This window comes from Capricornis sumatraensis, chromosome 2, assembly GCF_032405125.1.
Source record: "Capricornis sumatraensis isolate serow.1 chromosome 2, serow.2, whole genome shotgun sequence".
Classification (NCBI taxonomy): domain Eukaryota; kingdom Metazoa; phylum Chordata; class Mammalia; order Artiodactyla; family Bovidae; genus Capricornis; species Capricornis sumatraensis.
The window spans coordinates 128,645,538-128,668,019 of NC_091070.1; the positions used below are offsets into that span (position 1 = coordinate 128,645,538).

Sequence of the window (22,482 nt, forward strand, 5' to 3'; positions counted from 1 at the left end):
AGAGAAGTAAGCTGAATAAAAAACAGCCAATCCTAAAAGGCTACATGCATGATTGCATTTTTATAATATTCTTGAAATGAGGACATTAAAGTATAGGAGAACAGATCAGTGGTTACCAGGGAAACTGGATAGCATTTGGGGAGGGTGGAAAGTCGGTATGTCTATATATAAATATATATGGCAACAGACCCTTGTGGGGTCTGTTGTTCTGTGTCTTAGCCATATCAACATCATTATCCCGGTTGTGATATTATATTATGATTTTAAAAGATGCTACCATTGGGAAAAACTGGGTAAAGCGTTCATGGAATTTCTCCGTATTATTTACTGCAACTTCACGTCCATGGGGTCGCACAGAGTTGGACACAACTAAAGCAACTTAGCAGCAGCATGTAAATCTACAATTATCTCAAAAATTTTAATTACTAAAGAGCCACCTCAAAGAGGTTCCCACTGATAAACTGGGAATAATTTGAGCACCAAAATAACTGAAGGCTATAATAAATTATAAATAGTTGAAAAGACTACATGGGGTTGCAAAGAGTATAGACACAACTGAGTAACTAACACTTTCACTTTCTTTCAGGAAGCCATTAGTATATACTAATGATAGAGAGAAATGGAGATAGACAAGCAGACAGACGGACAAGGAAGAAGAAAACGGCTTATTTACAGTAGAATCCAAAAAGATTTATGGCGATCTTCTCACAATGATAGAAATAGTGAATCATTATGTTGTACACCTGAAACTAATATGATGTTGAATGTCAACTGTACCTCAATTAAAAAAAAAAAAAAAACCCAACTGGCAAAGATGGAAGAAGCACCAGAGTTAAGAATTCATCATTTTGTAACCATCATACTCTAGCTTGGCTTATGAAGCTAGAGCAATGGATGCTAAACTGGAGGGAAGGGGTTCCAATGCAGAATAGCAAATTAGCATAATCTTAGTGACTCAACTCTGCATAGATTGCTTACTTCTTGAAATGAAAACACACACACACACACACAAAAAAAAAAACAACCAGTAACTGTACCGGGGAGAAATCAGGTAATATCTGGCATATATGGACAAACTTCACATCACCCCAAAAGGGCAGATGAATATTGTGTATCTCTATATGTGATCCCCTGTGGACACAACATTACCTATGTGTTTTTCTAACTGTGGATGCGCACCCTGAATGAGGAATCATCAGAAAGTTTGAAAGTGAAGAACACCCTAACTATTTAAAAGGGAGGTATCATGTATTCTTCAAAAGTATCGATATCATAAAAATGATGAAGGGCTGAAGATACTAAACAGCTATGACAACTAAATGTAGTATGTGATCCTAAACTGAATTCAGTGGAAGAGGGGAAAGTTAGCACTATCAAGGATATTGGGTCAAGTGGGAAAACTGGGTATGGGCAGCAGATGTGAGAAAACATCAGCCTTTCTTGAAGTTGGTAAGTGCACTATGGCTTTGGAAGAGAACGTGCTTATTTTTAGGAAATAAACACTGAAGTCGTCGCTGTTTAGTTGCTAAGTTGTATCCAATATCCGACCCCTTTAGGACCCCATGGACTGCAGCCCCCCAGGCTCCTCTGTCCCTGGGATTTTCCAGGCAAGAATACTGGAGGGGCTTGTTACTTCCTTCTCCAGGGATTGAACCTGTGTCTCCTGCACTGGCTGGCAGATTCTTCACCACTGAGCCACCTGGGAAGCCCACATACTGAAGCATTTGTTGTAAAAAAAAACACCAATACGTGTAGCTTTCAAGTGGCTTTTAAAAATTAAGAAAAACAGATAGCACCAGTGAGGTAAAATACTAACAACAGACGAAACTAAAGGATATAAGGGTAATCTTTACACTACTCTTGAAATTTCTGACAGTTTGAAATTATTTCCAAATAAAATAATTTTAAAGTCCTTCAGCTTTTGTTAACCAATCAAACAGAAGTAAGATGTGGAGACTAATTTAGATAGGATCAATCAGTTTAGTCACTCAGTCATGTCTGGCTCTTTGCGACCCCATGGACTGCAGCACGCCAGGCTTCCCTGTCCATCACCAACTCCTGGAGCTTGCTCAAACCCATGTCCATTGAATAGGTAATGCCATCCAACCATCTCATCCTCTGTCATCCCCTCTTCCTCCCACCTTCAATCTTGCCCAACATCAGGGTCTTTTCAAATGAGTCAGTTCGTAGCATCAGGTGGCCAAAGTATTGGATTTTCAGCTTCAGTATCAGTACTTTCAATGAATATTCAGGACTGATTTCCTTTAGGATGGACTGGTTGGATCTCCTTGCAGTCCAAGGGACTTTCAAGAGCCTTCTTCAACACCACAATTCAAAAGCATCAATTCTTCAGTGCTCAGCTTTCTTTATAGTCCAACTCTCACATCCATACATGACTACTGGAAAAACCATAGCCTTGACTAGACGGACCTTTGTTGGTAAAGTAATGTCTCTGCTTTTGAATACGCTATCTAGGTTGGTGGTAACTTTTCTTCCAAGGAGCAAACGTCTTTTAATTTCATGGCTGCAGTCACCATCTGCAGTGATTTAAATTGGATAGGCCCCTAAAAAGTACAGTATTAAGAGCATAGGCTTCTGGGTTAAGACAAATTTGGGTTGAAATCCTAGCTCTGCCCTTATTAGCTGACCTCAAGATGTCTCAATTTCTTCATCTATAAAATGAGAGAAATAATGCTTACTTCATAAATTATTTTGAGAGTTAAACGAAACAAGGTCTGTAAAACATTACAATGCCTGGCTCATTGTTGTCACTGCACAAGGCTACTCATTATTGTTATAGGTGAGCAGTGGTGATATGCGTGGTGATGGTAGTTATTGTTGTGGCGGCAAGGAAGCCATGGAGACACAAAGATGACCAAAATAAGGTTTCTAAGCTCAAAGGATTTAAAAACATAGAGATGAACCATAAACTACAGTGTGTCACGTAAGTGCAAACAAAATGTTACTAGGGCAGAAACAAAAGTGTATTTACTTCTGGGCAGCTGGTCAGAAAAGACTTATCAGGGAAGGTGATGGTCACATGAGCGGGAGAGGTAAGTCAAGATGTCCCCGGGGAGAGGAGTGGGTGAATGGTGGGGCTGTCCTCACCGGGGTAAGAGGTGCAGTCTGAGAGCTTGGGGCATGTGTGGCAAGCGGGGGAGGCGGAGGGAAATACACAATGCGGCTGGAAAGCATACCCAGCACCAAGCTGGGGAGGGTAAAGGGCCTGAATGTAACATATAGGGTTTCACTGTGTGTGGTGGGAGAACCACTGGAGGTTTTTGGATAAGGGGTGCTGGACTGTTGTCATGAAAACCCCACTAGGCCAGGGTGTCAGCAGGCAAATGGATAGTTGGTGGGGACCAGGCAAAGGACACTGAGGATTTCAACTTTTTAACAACCAGCTGTGTCCGGGCCCTGCGCCTCTTACTCTGGAGTTTCTCTGCACCAGACTGTGGGCTCAGTTACACAGTCATGTCCGACGCTTTGCGCCTCATGGACTGTAGCTCACCAGGCTCCTCTGTCCATATCTCTGGCATATCCTGCATGGCTGGGTGATTCTTTACCACTTAGCGCCACCAGGGGAGCCCTCACCCACCTATGTAGACTCAGCTTATTTACCTCAGGCTGGCCCAGAAGGCGCTCTGCTTACCAGAACGTTCTGGCTACCAAAATCCCCTTGAAGATGAGGCTTCCTGCCCACACTGGGTGGTACCGTATGTATCTGATGTCGTACAGGCGAGGAGCCCCCAGGTGGTCCACACGCAGGACTGCACTTAAACATGAACTGTGGGTGTTAAAGGTGAGTCACTGCACTTCTCTCTGTACTCTGCTGACTTTTGTGGATATAAGAAAAAGACATGAAAGTTTCAATTCACTTTTCTTTAAGGGACACACTAGTCAAATTGGGGTTCTTCTAGAGTTTGCATGTGCATGCTCAGTCGCTTTGGTCAGATCCACCTCTTTGTGACCCTATGCACTGTAGCCTGCCAGGCTCCTCTGTCCATGGGGATTCTCCAGGCAAGCATACAGGGGGGTTGCTGTGCCCTCCTCCAGGGGCTCAGACCCACATCCCTTATGTCTCCTGCATTGGCAGGTGGGTTCTTTACCACTAGCGAGTGCCACCTGGGAGGCCCCTTCTGTTCGTGTCTTACTTAACCCAACTAGTTTGGTTAGGACTCACGCTTCTCCCATTTGTAGTAAGAAGGAAGAAGAAAGTGTTTTCAAAGGATGTTCTTTAACTCTCAAGTTTACTAGAAAGTGATTTGAAGGCGGGCTGAAATTTAAATCAAGCAGACCACACAGTGGCTCCGGGCGGATCATGCAGTAGTCACGAGGGCCCGCTCCCACCTCCTGCAGTTACCTCAGAGGCGATGGAGGTAAAGCTGCTACTGAAGTGCACGTGCTTGTGCATCTCGCTGCCGTTGGCAGTCAGGAGCCAGGCCCCGAGGGCCTGGTCTTCACCAGCCGACTGGTTGCTGTGGCTCTGGTTGGGCAGGAGCTCGGCCAGGTCCCAGTGGTACGATGGTGTGGCCCCGACCAGCGCAATGAGGATGGCTTCCGTGGCCACATAGAGCTGAAAGAGGAAACACACAGAGCCATCTAGGCTGGAAATGCAATTAGCAAGCTTACAAACCTTCAATGAGCAGTCTCGCTTTTGTGTCTGTAGGAGCTACAGAAATGAGACGCTTTAGAAACAGGAGAAAATGGAAGGAAGCTTCCTGATCTACCACAAACGGAACCCGGCTATCGCATCTGGAAAGCACCCTGTACTTCCTTCAAAGGTTTTTTCCTGCATTTGAGATACATCAGATCTGAGGGCACAGCACAGAATGGTTCCAGACTCGCAGGGAGTATTACCTGCTCTGACTTAGACTAACATTCTAGTTATTTTCTCCTCAATACCGCACATTAGTTCAGATAAGCAGTTTCCAGGGCACAGGAATGTCTTGGTCTTGGATTCATGATCTAAACAAGAAAACATGTTGTGGCACAGTTAATGTTTCCAAAAACAGTATGTGTGTGTACATATATATAAATCAACAAGATCACAAAAGTGACTCCAGGTGGATTGTGTGTGTGTGTGTGTGTGTGTGTGTGTGTGTGTGTGTATGAGAGAGTTAACTCAGGCAGGTTGATAAGAAGTCCAAGCCTAAGGCCCCTTTAATGAGGACGTAAACATTCTTTTGCCTTAGACAAGTAGGCCTCATGGGCAGCAGTATCTCTTGTTCAAGTACATGCCTTTTTTTGAGCTTTGGATGTACGTTATGGGAGAAGTGAAGTGAAGTGAAGTAGGTCGGTCGTGTCCAACTCTTTGCGACCCCATGGACTGCAGCCTACCAGGCTTCTCAATCCATGGGATTTTCCAGGCAAGAGTACTGGAATGGGTTGCCATTTCCTTCTCCAGGGGATCTTCCCAACCCAGGGATCGAACCCGGGTCTCCCACATTGTAGGCAGACGCTCTACCCTCTGAGGCACCAGGGAATCCCACGCTATGGGAGAAGGTCTGGGCAAAATTTTCACAGCCTTGAGGTATTTTCTTTTCTATTCTCAGCAGCTAGCAGAAAAGTATAGAAGGCTCCACTTAAACTAGTGAGGCAGGTACTCTCCCGCCCACTTCCAGTGCCTCTATCCCTGTTACTTTAATAAAATCTACACAAAGCTCTGAGTGATTGAGACTGCCTCTGGTCTTGGAGTTAAATCTTCTCCTTGGGACCACGAATCCGGCAGCACTGATCACCGTTCACCATAAGCTGTTGTCTATGTGTGTGTGTACATACACATACACACACATGGGGGAGGAAGGAAGCATGCTCTGTTAAAGCAAGGAAGCTTTATATGCACTTGAGTAGGTACTAAGGTATCCTATACAACTTACAAGATGTAAACAACTCAAAATCCTAGGTGCTCACCCAGGCTTTTAGCTGTAATTGTTGTTTAATCTAAACGGAGCTTCCCTCTAAAGAAAAAATATCTCATTCATTCAATCAATGATTATTTATTGAGCATATATGACATTTCTCACTGAATGTTTTGGGCTTTATGGCTATTCACAAAGCCATACTGGGTTTGTAAGCTGTTGAGCCCTGTGCAAACTTTTTATGCTATAGATCCATTTTAATTTTTTTTCCATTTAACAACCTTTTATTTTATATTGGAGTATAACTGATTAACAGTGTTGTAATAGTTTCAGGTGGACAGGGATGGGACCCAGTCATACATATTCATCTATCCATTATCCCCCAAACTTCCCCCCTATCCAGGAGGCCACATAACATCAAGCAGAGTTCCTGTGCTATACAGTAGGACCTTGTTAGTTACCCAGTTTAATTATAAGAGAGTGTACATGTCCATCCCAAAGTCCCTAACTATTCTTTCCCCCCAATCCTTCCCCTTGCAACCGTTAAGTTCATTCTCTATGAGTCTGTTTCTGTTTTGTAAATAAGCTCATTTGTACAATTTCTTTTCAGATTCTGCATATAAGGATTGTCTTATATTTCTCCTTCTCTACCTGACACTATAGATCCATTTTATATTACTCTTGTGATGATTGTTTCGTTTAAATTTTATTAGGAAAATACAGGAAGTCTGTTCCATTGTGAAACAATCTTATTCTAAGAAATTAACACAACTTAAAAAATTTTAAGCTAAAAAATTATCGCTATTAACTTAGAACTTAAAGTCTTAAAATACCTTTAAACAAATTAAGCATTTAAAAAACACAAAGCGTATGATTTCTGTATAGTACCTAGTAACACCTAACTGGATGGATGAGTTGACCAAGGCATAAAAAGGTGGAGAGACTTGCTCACAGATTTATCTCCACTGCCAGGGAACTCCCAGCTCCTTCCACACCATTCTGGAGGGGCATATTCAGCTGTTAAGTGGATAAGCTGAAGCACCAAAGGCAGAGTAATTTATCACAAGCAGATGATGGAATTACTGTCAAGGAAAGAGAAAAGAAGTCATGACACTGTGTGTGTCATAACAGAAAGCTAAAACCCAAGATGTGATTTTTCCCCTGTCTGCCAAGGCTGCAAGGATGTAAGCAGTCCCAACCTATTGTGAGTCCAATGACTGTGGGCCTCTGGAGATGCAAAGTCGCCACAGGTCAGTCTGTGTGTGTGATTTACTGTAAAATGCAAAAGAAAACATGTTTCTAGACTTATATTGCTTCTTGGCCTCTATTTGTATATTATTAAGGACGTTTTCAGAACAGGAGGCAATCAGCTTACAAAAATGAAAACCTTAATAATTGCAAGAACAGCATTTAGCAGCAGCTATAATTACAAAGCCACTTGCACCCGTTTTAGTAACTGCCCTTCCTGATTATAACCTGCTGAAATTTAATTCATGGGTAAAGAAATGAAAAAAATGCAGCAAAGGGAACTCAGGAGGTGAGGCAGAACACATGTTCTGGTAAATGCACAGCCTTCAACCCAGCAAAGCTAACTAATGGTGTTTTCTCTCTAAATATGCTCTTTTCTGCTTTGGTTGTACCACTGACTTTTCCTGGAAAGCACTTCCTCCTGCTGTCAATGTCTACTCTTTCCCCACCTCTGAGATGTAACTCAGATACCCCTCCTTCACCCCACCTACCACCAACTTCCCTCCATCCCCCCAGAAGCCCTCTCCTGCTTCCACTCACTCTGAAAACTTGATCGAGACCTTTCTCAGAACCCATATCATTTTCTTTACTGCACTATACATTTATGTATTTACTTGCTTTAGTTTTTTCTACTGAAATATACTCTCTGAGGGCAGGATCTACATCAGATTCACCTTCAGGTTCCTGAAGCAAGAAACTAAGGGCCCAAATAGATGATATCACACATTCAACAAGTCAATGGATGAATGAATGACCAGAATGGGAATACTAGTAACAGCAGCAAGCACCTCTCTAACTGTATACAAGACACCATTCTAAGTGTTTGTTGAAAATATATTAACGCATCTTATTTTTATCTGGATCATTCTAGGATAAGTAATGTTCTAGGTAAAGGAGGAAATCCTCCAAAGGATCCTCTAATCCGAGGCATATTTCACTGTGGAGACTATCATTCCTGGAAGAAACTACAATGTCTAGAAAAGAGTTAAAAAACAAAAGAGGTGGAGCTGATACATAACACAGGAAAGTAACACAGGGGGCAGTAAAACCTAGCTAATTGGTATTATCCGTGTCATCCTTACCATTCTGCAGGTTGATTAAATACTTCCTCCTTTCCCACTTTCTCTGCCCTCCTCCTACCACGCCGCAATGTTCTCGTTACCCCCATGAGCACACATACACCGGCCTCAGGGAACACACAGGGACACGGCTTTGTGTCACCAGAGGGGTCAGAAACCTGCAGCTCTTCCCTCAGTGCCACCGCCGCCAGCCCACCTCCCACCACCTTGTCTTCCCTCCAGTTCCTCCAGAAGCCCCTCCTGCTTCTGCTCACCCCCTAAAGATCCACCTAGACCCTTCCTGGAACCCATATCATTTGCTTCACTGCACTATACTTATGTATAGCACGGTATCAGCCTTTCCGTCTTTGACACAGATGGCCACCTAGCTTTGCTAAAGATAAAACAGACCGGGTAGCCTGGCAACTATGCTACTGCACGATGCAAGCTAACTAGGAAAGGTGATAGGGATACCAGGATTAGGTAAAAGTGGAGATGCTTAAACTCTGCATACAGATTACTGTTAGGTCCTTTACACCAGAGCCACAGACATGGGACACATGGTCCTATGAAGTCAAAGACGGTTTAGCCCTTAGCTAGTCAGAGGGATGTGCCACCTACACAAGAACACAGGGCGGTTTTCCCCAGTTTGCCTTCTGTGACAGTGTCCCAGAGCTCTCATCCTGCTTCTTCCACTGAGGACAAACACTTTCCTACCTTCCCTCTGCTGTGACACCGTGCACACTCACCGTATAGCCTCGTCCAAAGAATCACACCCATCTGCAGATGGGCCTTAAAGCCATGATGAAAAACCACCATCCACTCTCCTTCGGAGTGGGACTAACAACATCTCAAATAAATCATTATCCTCACTAGTGTTACCTCCAGGGAAGGAAAACAAGTGCCACAGATGGCGGGATTGTTGTTTCCCTCTCGGTATAATTATAATTAGAAAAGTGACTAAGATGCACTGGGGGATTGAAATTTTAAAAGTTTCAAAAAGTGAACGTTTTAGAAGTAATTTTATACTAACAGCATTATAAGCTTTTATCATGCTCAGGAAATGAAAAATGTCTCCCATAAATCATCTCATCACAATATCTTGTGCTATGATGTCATGGTAAATGTGATGTTTATGTTGTAAGTAGGAAAGATGAGCCACAGGGCAATTATGTAACACACTAATGGCAAAACCAGGATGAGACTGGGAGCCACCTAACTTTGGGGCCAGAACTTTTTTCAGAGAAAAAGTTGGGAGAGGGGAAACAAAGGCAACTTCATGGTGGTCATCACTGTGAATATTTTACGCACTTAGTACTCAGTTATCTAATTGACTCAACCAAAAGCATTATATGAGCATGACCACATCACGAAGGCAGCACTAAACGCCCATGGCCCGGCACAAAGTAGGTGTTCAATAAATATCTGTGGGGGGCTTACTGATAATATTGTTTTTGGTCACACCACACAGCTTTGTGGGATCTTAGTTCCCCAACCAAGGATCGAAACAGTACCCCCTGCCCTGGAAGCACAGAGCCATAAGCAGTGGGCCACCAGGGAACTTCCTTATACTATTTTTTTTTTAATTTTTTATTTATTTTTTGGCAGCACTGGGTCTCCACTGCTGCACGTGTGCTTCTCATTACGGGGGCTTCTCTTGTTGCACAGTATGGGCTCAGTAGTCATGGTGGACCGGTTTAGCTGCCCCGAGGAATATGGGGTCCTCCCGGGCCAGGGGTTGAACCTGTGTCCCCCACATTGGCAGGCAGATTCTTAACCACTACACCACTAGGGAAGTCCCACTGACACTATTTTTTGTGTTTAAAATTTTAATTCCGCTCTAAATAACTGGTATCTCTAAGTCCCATTTCCTCCCCGACTCTCATCTACATAATGCCACCAGGTCGGTCTCCTTGATGCAGTCCTCATGAAACCCTTCTGGTTAGATCATATTACTGGGTAAATAACAGATGTCCTAGCATCCAGATCTCCACCACTTGGCACAACTGCTACCTTATCCACATTCGAGCTTTCTGAACCAGCCTGTTGAATTCCCCAAACAGGACTTTTCACGGTGTGCTGTGAAAAGCATATGCAATCTGTACACCTGAGTCTGAACTGCAGCTCTAGTAAATTTCCAGCAAATCAAAACCTTTCTAAACTTCATGTTTCCTTCTAGTAAGACTGGACATTGGCAGTACATCTTTATCTAACTCATTTATATCTAGCTAGCCTATTCTGAAGGTCAAAGGGGATATTTCTTTAGTCAACAATGTAGAGTAAATCATATAGCTCCATCCAAATAGCACCTATCAGAGCCTCCCAAACTCTACCTTGCAGAGACTGGTTCTGTAGGCTGGGATGGGACCTGATATTCTGTTTTTCTAACAAGCTCTGGTGGTGTCAGTGTTGATGGCTTGGGCCACACCTTGTGTAGCAAGGGTCTAGGGTATGCCCTCTTCTATACTTTCTCCCAAGCTATGTCTCCCCACCTGAAATGACCTCCTGCTTCTCTCTAAACCCAACCTTCAAAGTTTAGCTCGAGCTCAGTCCTTCTTCTGAAGTTTCAACAAATCACTCTGGACCACGCTGATGTCTCTTTTTTAATTAATTTATTTTTTAATTGAAGGATAATTGCTCTACAGAATTGTGTTGTTTTCTGCCAAAATCAACATGAATTAGCCACAGGTATACATACGTCCCCTTCTTTTTTAATGTATAAAGCATTTAATGGTTCTATTACTTACTGCTGCTGCTAAGGCGCTTCAGTCGTCTCCGACTCTGTGTGACCCCAGAGACGGCAGCCCACCAGGCTCCCCCGTCCCTGGGATTCTCCAGGCAAGAACATTGGAGTGGGTTGCCATTTCCTTCTCCAATGCATGAAAGTGAGAAGTGAAAGTGAAGTCCCTTAGTCGCATGCGACTCTTAGCGACCCCATGGACTGCAGCCTACCAGGCTCCTCTGTCCATGGGATTTTCCAGGCAAGAGTACTGGAGTGGGGTGCCACTGCCTTCTCCATTACTTGCTGGGAAAATATTATTCTGCATCATTATTTAACAGTATAGATAGAGTTACATTTTCCTTTGCTAATGATTGATCATCTTCTGAAGAGAAGAAACCCTGACTTGTACTTCTATATCCTTTTAAGAAAACCAACACACTACTGTGTGTCTAACAGTCTAAGATACATTTTGTTAATGAATTCCTTGCATAATCTGGCACAGAAAATGACAATGGGTTAAAAAACAGTAATTCTGGGACCAGCCAGTAATTAAGATTTTGGACACATATTTGATATGCATCTGCTTCACTCTCAATCTCCCAAATTAAATGGAAATGCCACCACCTGACCACCTCCCTTCTGTTACTTTAGTTTACTTTTTTAAAAAAATTTAGTGAGCACCAACACTTCACAACACAGTGTATCACGAGCCTCGGGTGATCACAATGATGAATAAGAAACAGTTGTTTTCTTCTGAGCACATACATTCAGGCGAGGACAACAAATATGCCCAAAATATAAATACAAGGCACATTTAGCAAAGGCTCTATTGGCCAGAGTAGAAATTAAATTAATGAGAGCATAAAGAAAGCAGATGTGAATTCTAACTCAGGGAATAAAGAGAAAGGTTGCAAATGTGACATCTGAGCTAGGCAGGGAAAGACTGGGAGGGGTTTAGTCAAAACAGAAATCAAGGAAGGGGGATTCCCCGGTGGCTCAGTGGTAGAGAATCCACCTGCCAATGCAGGAGACATAGGTTCTATCCTTAATCCCAGAAGATCCCACATGCCGCAGAGCAGCTACGACCAAGTGCCCCAACTACTGAGCCTGTGCTCTAGAGCCTGGGAGCCCACGTGCCGAAACTAGAGTAGAGCCCGAGCAGCCATGAAGACCCAGCACAGCCAAAATAGAAAAGGAAATTATTTTTTAAAAATCAGGGAAAGAGTTCTTAAGCCAAAGAAGAAGTCCAGTCAGAGCCAGGAAGATAAAGAACACTTTCTTAGTGTTCTTTGAAGAAGCAGTACGGGGCAGGCTCAGCTTTTGCCAAACTTCTGTCACCTGAGTAACCCCAGCTGCAACAGTGCTACACGCCCATTTCTGCTTTTTATTATTTACTTAATGGTCTGCTTTTAAATTGACTCAAATTTTTTTAACTTAAGTGAACTTACAGAGAAATAAAATTGTATATCAATACAAATATAACCATCCAGGTATAACTACAAACACCCTGTTACAATGTAAGTGTTAGCTAGAATATTTTTATTTAAGGTAGGACACAACAGATATTTTGGGGCAAGTTTTAGCAGGGAGGCGTGAAAGCAAGGGAGCATGCTCAGAGGGTTGGGGTCAGTGCTTTTGTGCCTCACAGCCACCGTTACATCTTTGTTTGCCTCATTTGGACCTGCTTCTGATCTATACTCCCCTGGACCCTCCTTCAGCTGCTCTGATTCCTGGGCCAGACGTGTGTTTAGTTCCATGATAGCATTTGCTTCATCAAGGTTGCAGGCAGTGAGAATGACACTGATTCCAATCAATTCTGATGGGCTCCAGGCTGCCTTCCCTGCAGACTTCAAGCTCCAGCTTCAAACACAGAGACAACAGCCTTACAGAGACTGCCAAATCAGCTCCCACGATGGTGTAAGGTCAAATCCTCAGAACAAATTATTCACTGATACATACATAATCGTATACATATATACAACATAGATACACACATATATACAAACATATATCTCTCTCTAGGAGTTCTGTTTCCTCTTCCTCTGGTTGAACTATGACCAACACAACCTTAGACAAACACGGCAAAATACAGGCATTTATTAAACCTGGAAGTAAGTACACATGTGTTTGTGATATTATTCTCTGTACTCCATTTGAAATGTTTCATAATTTTTGAAAGTTTTTTTTTAAAAAATGAGTAATAGGGGAGTTCCCAGGTTGCCTGGTGGCTACGATCCTAGGCTTTCACTGCTCTGGCCTGGGTTCAATACCTGATGGGAGACTGAGAGCCTGCAAGCCACGTGGTATGGCAAAAAAAAAAAAAAGAAAAGAAAATGAATAATAAATGCAATAAAAACAGAATAATGTTGTTCAATCCTAACCAGGTAATGTTTTTATACAAAGTCTGAACCTTCCTTAATTCTGGTTCAGTCCCTTTGTTAAAAGAGGTATTTGCTAATGTTTTGAGAAGTGCTAGCACTTTCTTCTTAAATAAACAAAAGGATTCAAGGATTCAAAAGGGAGTAACCCTCTTATTTTATGCGTTAATGCTATTTAATAATATTTCCATACACCACCTAAATCTACCACACAGTCCATTCCTTGTGATGTCAGAGAATGCAGAAAGCTGCAAGATCGGAAATAAATGATGTGGTGGTTGCCAGGGCTTAGGAAGGAGAAACAGGCAGAGCACAAAGGATTTTTAAGGCAGTAGAAAGACTAAATACGATACTATAATAGTAGATACATGTCATTGTGAGTTTGCCCAGGCTCATAGAATGTCCAACGCCAAGAGGGACCCTAATGTAAACTGGAGACACGGCGGTGATGTGTCAGTCTAGTCTCATCAGTTGTAACAAGTGTGCCACTCTGATGGGGGATGTTGACAATGGGGAAGGCTATATGTTCAGCTCTTCCCTTGCGGCTCACACTGTAAAGAATCTGCCCGCAGTGCAAGAGACCTGAGTTCAAACCCCGGGTTGGGAAGGCCCCTAAAGAAGGCAATGGCTATGGCAACCCACTCCAGTATTCTTGCCTGGAGATGTAGAGGAAACCTTTGTACCTTCTGCTCAACTTTGCTGTGAACCTAACACTTCTCTAAAAAATAAAGTCTACATAATTCTATGCTAAAAAAAAAAAAAAGAAAGCAAGAGCTGATGTAGAATAATATAGAATCAAGAACAAAAGTGAGAGGATATCCCTGAAAAGAAAGCAGAGGTATGTTTTCCTCTTGGACACTGTAGAGAAACATAGACAAGAATAAAAAATTAATTCTGAAGTTAAAGGAAAGGAAGTTTACATCCATAACCTCTATTTCATCCATCAGGCTGAGACAAAGAAGACCTGGGGGAAATGAGAGGAACCAATCATCAGAATTTTGGGCTTAAAAAGAGTGGTAAAACTGCCTGGAAAAAGTGACTGAGTCAAAGGATGATCCAGAAGTCATGAGTTCCAGAACACTGAAAAAGAGGAACCAACCAATCTACATTTGCAACAAAAGAGAACTGGAATAAGCAAATTATGATATGGCCACACATTGGGACACCACGCTGCAGCCATTAAAAAATACGGAGTTGCTAATCTGTGAGTGCAGCAAGATATTCACAATGTTATTGACAGACAAAATCAGGTCAAGATAAAAATTCTTGCACAAAGGACAAATGTACATATTTATAAAATACAAAGTCGGGAAGCTCATCTATATGCCAAAGGGTGAGCATATTTTACTTCCGGGTGGCAGAAGTTCTGGTAATTTTTTCCCTATATTTTCTCTTTTTTTTTTTTACAGCCACCATATACTAATTGTTGAGCACCATACAATTCCCATTAGTGCAGACGTTAGTTTCTGTTTAAGTGTTTGGTCAAGAAAATGAGAAAGGAGATTTCTGAGCTGTGTGTGTCTTTGGATTTGATGGCTCCTTCTTCTAAGGCAGCCTCGAGCTGTGGGGATGAATCAAGTCAGTATTCTGAAAATCCCAAAGTCAACACTAACACAATGCCAACTAACTGATAGGCACAGGGCAACTTTAAGAGATTCTGACCTTGCAAAACAAATGAATTGAACTCTCATGATCCAGCCATTTCCAAGAGCACAAAGAAAACTGAGAGGTCAGCAGCATGAGTTGACTCAGCCACCTCTCAGCAGAGTCACAGCCTTCAAGTCTAGTGTTTATTCTGTCATATTCACACTGCCCGGCTTCATATTTTAAATGACTTTTCTGTGCTGTCTTTGAGTGTAACACCTTCTCTCATGGCATGTATCGATCAGCTGCAAGTAGCCCTGGCCAGCATGCTGCTGGGGGCCAGGTGCTACAATGATGTCAGTTGCTTCCCAAGGCACATTCTAGCTCTTGAGACCCTCCAGGCTCTAAGCAGCTCGTTTGGGAAGTTCCCCTGGAGAAGGGATAGGCTACCCACTCCAGTATTCTTGGGCTTCACTTGTGTCTCAGCTGGTAAAGAATCTGCCTGCAATGCAGGAGACCTGGGTTCAATCCCTGGATTGGGAAGATACCCTGGAGAAGGGAAGGCTGCCCACTCCAGTATTCTGGCCTGGAGAATTCCATGGGCTTTATAGTCCATGGAGTAGCAAAGAGTTGGACATGATTGAGTGACTCTCACACCTTCTGGAGGCCTCCTGGTATCTCCATACCCTCCTCAAATGGAAACAGGAGGGTCTGATAATCCGCAGCTTCCTCTGCTTTACACCAGGGGGCAGTGTCTGTCTGTAGACAACATTTTTCCTGGGCTCATACTGGAGACAAGAGTAACTATGGTCTCCTTGACCTACCGGCACCCATTCCCCTAAACTGATGGAAGGAACAGAAGGCAAAGTTCCCCAGATTATCACCCAAGCTCTCAGCCATTGTCTCAAGGCAGACAGAACTAAATTTGAGGGTAAGTGTGGCATAAAACTGGCTCAGACTAGCAGAGATCCCTGGTAGATGGTCCCACGTCTTGGGGGTCCTGACAAAAGCTCTAACTAATGCCACAGGTTCTCATCATGGCTGAACGCCAGAGGGTGGTGGGAATTCCCTGGGGCCTAAGGGACGGTCTTAGTGATTGCAGTCCATTAAGGTCTTCCCGAAGGTTTATGATGTGGACTGTATCACTTACTTATGGTTGAGAGGTTAGAACCATAAGCTATCCACCTCAGTGACACCTCATGGAAAGGCAGTCTTCCAATGAATCTCCTGGGGAGAAGGGACATAAAGATAAATACTAGCAGGTAGGAGCCATGAGATGGGATGGTGTTCCACACAAAGCTCAATAAAGCAACCCGAACAAAACCCACTCTTCCTCCTGAGTATTTGCTTTTTGCTCAGTTGCTTTAGTCACATCAGACTATTTTGTGACCCTATGGACTGTAGCCCACCAGGCTCCTCTGTCCATGGGATTCTCTAGGTAAGAATACTGGAGTGGGTTGCCATGCCCTCCCTCAAAGGATCTTCCTGACTCAGGGATCGAACTCGGGTCTCCTGCACCGCAGGCAGACTCTTTTACCACTGAGCCACAGGGGAAGCCCCACTCCTGAGTAGTAAATGACCACAACTCACAGTCATAATGGGTTAAAGGAAGAGCAATAAAAGAGTGAATTGTTATTCTCATACTGTAGCATCCTCTCCAAGGCATGCACATCTTCTTTTACCATTTTAATTTTAAAAAAAATTTTTTAACACAGAAAAGTGGAACAAATAAAAATGATTCATGAACCCACCACCACAATTAACTAGTGGCAATTTATCATATTTGTCTTAGATTCTAATAATACAATATTACAGATACAGAGGAAATCTCCTTTGTATCCATCCCTTCTCACATCCCCTCCCTTCCTTCCCAAGAGGGAAGGAATTGTGTGTCAATCTACTTCATGTTTATGCTTCTACACTGTTCATATACATTCATAAGCCACATACAGTATTGTTTCCTAATTTTAAAAAATTTGTTATGAGAGTATGTTTCACGTAGTATATATCACACTGTTTTTTTTTCATTTCACACTGTGCTTTAAAAGATTCATCCATGTGGTCCTGTGTAGACCTACTGTGTTCATGTTAACTGTTTTATTCTATCAAATTTATATTACATTTTAATTATCCAGTTCCTTTTGGGGAACCATTTAGAAAGAAAAGAAAGAAAGTGAAGTCGCTCAGTCATGTCCAACTCTTTGGGACCCCGTGGACTGTAGCCTACCAGGCTCTTCCGTCCATGGGATTCTTCAGGCAAGAATACTGGAGTGGGTTGCCACTTCCTTCTCCAGGGGATCTTCCTGACCGAGGGATTGAACCCAGGTCTCCTGCATTGCAGGCAGATGCTCTACCCTCTGAGCCACCAATCATTTAGGTGGTTACTAGTTTTTATCATGACAAACAATGCTGCAATAAAAATCCTACACTTATCTGCTTATGCAGAAGCTCAAGAGATATCACACATATACCAAGGAGTCCAACGCTGGTTGTAATTTTACTGAAGTGAAGTGAAGTTGCTCAGTCGTGTCCAACTCTTTGCGACCCTATGGACTGCAGCCTACCAGGCTCCTCTGTCCATGGGATTTTCCAGGCAATAGTACTGGAGTGGATTGCCATTTCCTTCTCCAGGGGATCTTCCTGACCCAGGGATCGAACCCAGGTCTCTCGCATTGTAGACAGAAGCTTTACCATCTGAGCCACCAGGGAAGTCCAAAGACAGTGCCAAAGTATCCCCAAAGTGGGATACTTTCTACTTCTCATTTTCATCACACTTGTATTGTTAGATTATTAAATGTTTGCTAACCTAATAAGTGTGAAATCACATTTCATAGTTATTTTAATATACCTGTCCCAGATGACCACTGAAGGTAAACATCTTTTTATATGTTGACTATTATAGTTTCCTCTTCTGCAAAATATCTGTTCAGTCATTCCACTTTCTAAAGCACCATGAAAAGATATTTATTGCATGAACAATATGAAAATACTGGCAGTTCTAGGAGCTGAAAAGTATTGTTCAGGTTTTAAAAGTTTATATAAAAATAATGCATTCCAAAACACTAGAGTACTGTATCTTAAGCTGAGGTTCACAGCAGCATCTCAATTCTGCAGGTGAAATAAAGGCTTATTACAGGTTACATGTTTCTGTTAATTAATGGGTGTTTTAAATTCTGTGCAAATTATACCACAACCTATGATTCATAATCCTGAGCAAAATGAGGGAGCTGAAATCTCTGACTCAGAACAAAGTAGTAGGGTCCTTTTCCACTTTATGTCCAAAGGGATCAAGAAACAAAGATGTGTATTCCAACTTTCCTCCAAATGGTCTGGCAAATAAGCACACACAAACACAAAACAGTGATGACAGCATCAATTTTGAATCACGACTAGAAAATAGAAATGGTAATAAATAGAATTATTCATATTTCAATATTACAGATATTTACCTCCTCCCCAAAGGAGGGTGAGGCTCCCTACATGGCACAGTGGCAAAGAATCCAGCTGCCAGCACAGGAGATTAAGAGATGTGAGCCTGGGCTGGGAAGACGCCCCAGAGAAGGAAATGGCAACCCACTCCAGTATCCTTGCCGGGAAAAGCCCATGCACAGAGGAGCCTGGCGGGTTCCAGTCTACGGGGTCACAAGAAGCTGGATACGACTGAGCGCACACAAAGGAGGGTATGTATATTTCGGGGGTGGGTAAGAATTTTTATAACTAAAAACTTAGAAATCTTATTGCTTGTTTACAACACGGCTAGTTTCACAGAAGGCAATTTTTGTCCTCTAGATTTCTGCTTATGAAAAAGTGGGCTTCCCCGATGGCTCAGAGGGTAAAGATTCCATCTGCAATGCAGGAGACACTAAAACCAAGCATCCTTACTATCAGGGCATGTGATCCCATCATGATGATAAGAAATCTACAAAACCTGCATTTATTCTCTATGTATCAGATAGTTGACCATTATGGGGATTCCAAAGATTGTGTTTCCAAAGCAAGTGAAGGTAGGTCTCCTAGCCAAAAGAAATTGGATATTGAGAAAATGTTTGAGGAGTTACATGATGGTATCTACAATCTAAGAAAACAGTTAACCTAAAGACCTTTAGATGTGGCTTATAATTTGGTTTTGTCCTCTCAGTTTTAACTTGGATGTGTTTGAAGTACAGGGAGTTGTGTGTGTTTTTTTTTTAATGATCCTAGAAAGAAGAAAATGCAAAAGGGTCTGTAAGGTTTCCATCTTTGTCCCTCTAGCTTGGTGTTTCTTGGATGAAGCTGGTCATCACCAAACCACAGACACAGAAAAGGCTCCTGCTGAGGCAGTCCCCCTACCCCCACCCTCCACCACAGTCCCTCTCCCTGGCAGTCCACAATGTGCAGTCTTAATGTGCAGGACTCCCCGTCTCGGGCAGGGCTGATAAACCATTGGTCTGTACCCTCACTGAGCACTGGGAAGACAAGGGCTTCAGTTTTAAAAGCAGACAAGCCATCAAGCTCCTTCCATTAAAGCCAATCAACTCTAAAAATGGCTTTTTCCTTTGGTAGAGAAAGCGACCCCCACCTGAATGATGAAAGCATCGCATTACAACTGTGTTAAGGGGCTCTCCAGTTCTCACACTCTGCAGGCCAGCTCCCCTAGCCCAAATCATCAAGTCTACCAAGTAGACTTGGTAGAATAGGCTCTGGGGAGCTCCACTCTCATATCCAGGATAGCTCTGAGTGACCCGAGGACCATTTGGATGATATAGCTCTATGGAGTAGTTAAGTCCTCACAAAGAGGTAACAGCTATGAATAAATCACTTCTGCTTGGATGGGCATCTCTTTTGGGATCAGCACAGCTACAGGGTACCTTCCCAGCCCATACTCACATGATAAACAGGTACTTATGCCTAACGCTCTAAGAGCTAGTTCTTCTATGATGAATGCTGACCACACAACAAGTAGGATTCAATGAACGGTCATGGGCTTAGATCACTCTGGTACCAAACTCTAACCACCTGCGTCAACCATTAAAAAAAAGGTTAAAGTGAAGTTGCTCAGTTGTGTCTGACTCTTGCAAGCTCCATGTACTGTGGCCTGCGAGGCTCCTCTGTCCATGGGTTTCTCCAGGCAAGAATACTAGAGTGGGTTGCCATTTCCTTCTCCAGGGGATCTTCTCCACCCAGGGATCGAATCCAGGTCTCCTGCATTGCAGGCAGACTCTTTACTGTCTGAGCCACTAGGGAATCCCCCCCAAAAAAGGTAAGTGGTGGAAATTTAACAGGTCCTGAACACAGGAATAGTGGCCTTTTTAGTGCCACACTCCACTCAAGACAAAGTTATTCAAGGTCACTGAATACCTGGCTAGTCAGGTGAGAAGATAATGACATAGGAGGCAGAGTGCAGGGATGGGGACGTAAGGTTACTCAGAGAGGGAGTCATGTTCCTGAAATTCTTGGTTAGAATAGGAATTTTCTCAAAGAGAAAATATTATACTGGGTTTTCCTGTAAGATGTTATGAAAAACCTGAACAAGCTTTTTGGCCAACCCAATAAGCACCCATCAGGCATCATGCTTACAATTCTGTTGTTGGCATTAAATGCTCTTTTATGATTGAGCACAAACACTTTTTCTCCACAGTAAACTGCATTTAAAGCTAAAACAACACACTTAAGGGAACGTCAGAAAATTGCATATTTGTGAACTGAGAGCTTGTTTTGCAGGAGAAAGAACTGACTTAATCTATGAGAGCATCGTTCAGATGGTTCTATTGCCAGATGATGAAATCAACTGAACTTTCAAACATTTTAGTGGAAAAGAGAATCACTTAGTTAATCCTCACCTCTAACCCTCCCAATCGTCCTGTTGAGCAGTTGACTTATGCAAAGTTTAAGCAACTGGTGGATTGGTACTTATATCCATGACCACCCTGTCCTTAGCTCAGAATAACGAATTCAATTAACCATCACAGGTTAATTGCAATTATTTAACTTCCTGCTTTCTGTGGGAGACATGAAAGAAGAGGGTTCAATCTCTGGGTGGGGAAGATGCCCTGGATAAGGACATGGGAACCCACTCCAGTATTCTTGCCAAGAAAATCTCATGGACAGAGGTGTCTGGCCGCAAAGAGTGGGACGCGACTGAAGCAACTTAGCACACACTGCTTCACCCCAAGGCCACAAGAATGCAAACTTCACAGGAAAGAGACTTCGATTTATAAACATTGCAGCCCCTGCTAAGCATACAGCAGGCACTCACTATATGGTGAATGAAGGAAAAACTAAAATGGCCAACTCATAGTAGATACTAAAAAGGATCTAAGAATAAAATGCCACTAGAATAAGAGTAGTAATTAATGTCAAATGGGCCATTTTAAAAAGCAAAGAAAGAGTAACTTTTGCATGGCAAAGTGTATTTGTAGTGACCTTGAGCATACAGAACTCACATTTCTAGGATGTGGTGTGCAGGCAGTCTGGGAGAATTCTATACCATGAAGAACTGATTCCCTCTTACACCACCCGTTGTACATGGTACTATGGACTTAAAAGAGTGTCAAGCCCAAAGTGGCTCTGGGCAGAATGACCCAGCAGAACTTAAACCAGAAAGAAAGAAAGAAACCGGAAGCACTGAAAGCCGCTGGAACAGGAAGCCCCCTCAAATCTAGGAAAAGATAGTAAGTCGACACCAGAGCTAAAGGATGGGCCCTTTGGTTAGCGGATGATCAGGGCCCTCTCTGTTCAAAATTTCAAAGGGACAGCGCCACAGGTTAGAAATTCCCTTTCCATAGTCACAGCGTATTCCAGCTAACAAGGGGATTTTGCATCTCTTACTAACCAGCTCGCCAGATTAAGTATTCATTCCCCACAGATTCCTTCCCTGCTCCAGGTGAGGGGAGCTGGGCGCCTATGGGGCGAGGATCCGAGGCTTGGGCGGGGACAAAGCTTGACAGGCCGGCCAGCGACCTTGGCTTTCGCGGGCGCAGGCCAAAGCGTGGCGCCTAGCCCACAGCCGCCCTCGCGAGGGATGGAGGTGGAGGCGGGGGAGGCTCGCCACACCTGGGGGTTTGAGCCCTGGCATCTGGGCCGGGCTTTGGGGAATCGCGGGGCGGGGAGAGAGGGGTACGCCTCGCCCCAAGCTGGGTGGCCAGGAAGAGGGAGCGGTGGGAGCTGCGGGAGACTCACCTGCAGCAGCACGGCCAGCAGGAAGCACAGGTACATCTGGTAGATGCCCATCTCGCCCACCGCCTGGAACGCCTCCTCCACCTCCATGGCGGGCCGAGCGTTCGGCCCCAGCCCAGCACCCAGCTGGAGCCCGGCCGCGGCCCCGGCCCCGGCCCGCCCTCCGCTACCCCCGCCCCGGCGTGGCCCGGCGTGGCCTTCCCCGGCCGGCCCGGTGCGCTGGGCACCCGCCCGGCCCAGCCAGCGGGGAGCGAGGAGCGGCGTGAGAGCGCGGGCAGGGCGGGGCGCGCGGGCGGCGCGTTGGCGCGGGCGGGGCCCAGGGCCGCGCGAGCTCGCGAGTCTGGGGCGGGATGCCGGGTTCCCCGGGCCTCTGGGCTTTCCGTTAAAGATTTCCTTCTGAGAGGGTGGGTTAAAACGCAGCTAAAAGCGGCTTAAAACGAGAGGAAAGAGGAAGTGGGTTCCGGTGTAGGCATCCT

The 22,482-nt window shown here is 43.9% G+C and overlaps 1 protein-coding gene across 1 annotated transcript in view; it reads right to left on the minus strand.

Annotated features, from left to right (window-relative positions):
* The window catches only part of SLC22A15 (solute carrier family 22 member 15), a 95,097-nt gene extending 73,001 nt beyond the window's left edge, over positions 1-22,096 (minus strand). The window contains exons 1-2 of the mRNA XM_068965921.1: positions 22,010-22,096; positions 4,364-4,576 (exon numbers count right to left, since the gene is read on the minus strand). Of these exons, the coding sequence (XP_068822022.1) occupies positions 4,364-4,576; positions 22,010-22,096 (300 nt within the window). The remainder of the gene's footprint in view (positions 1-4,363; positions 4,577-22,009) is intronic.
* Positions 22,097-22,482: the final 386 nt, after the last annotated feature.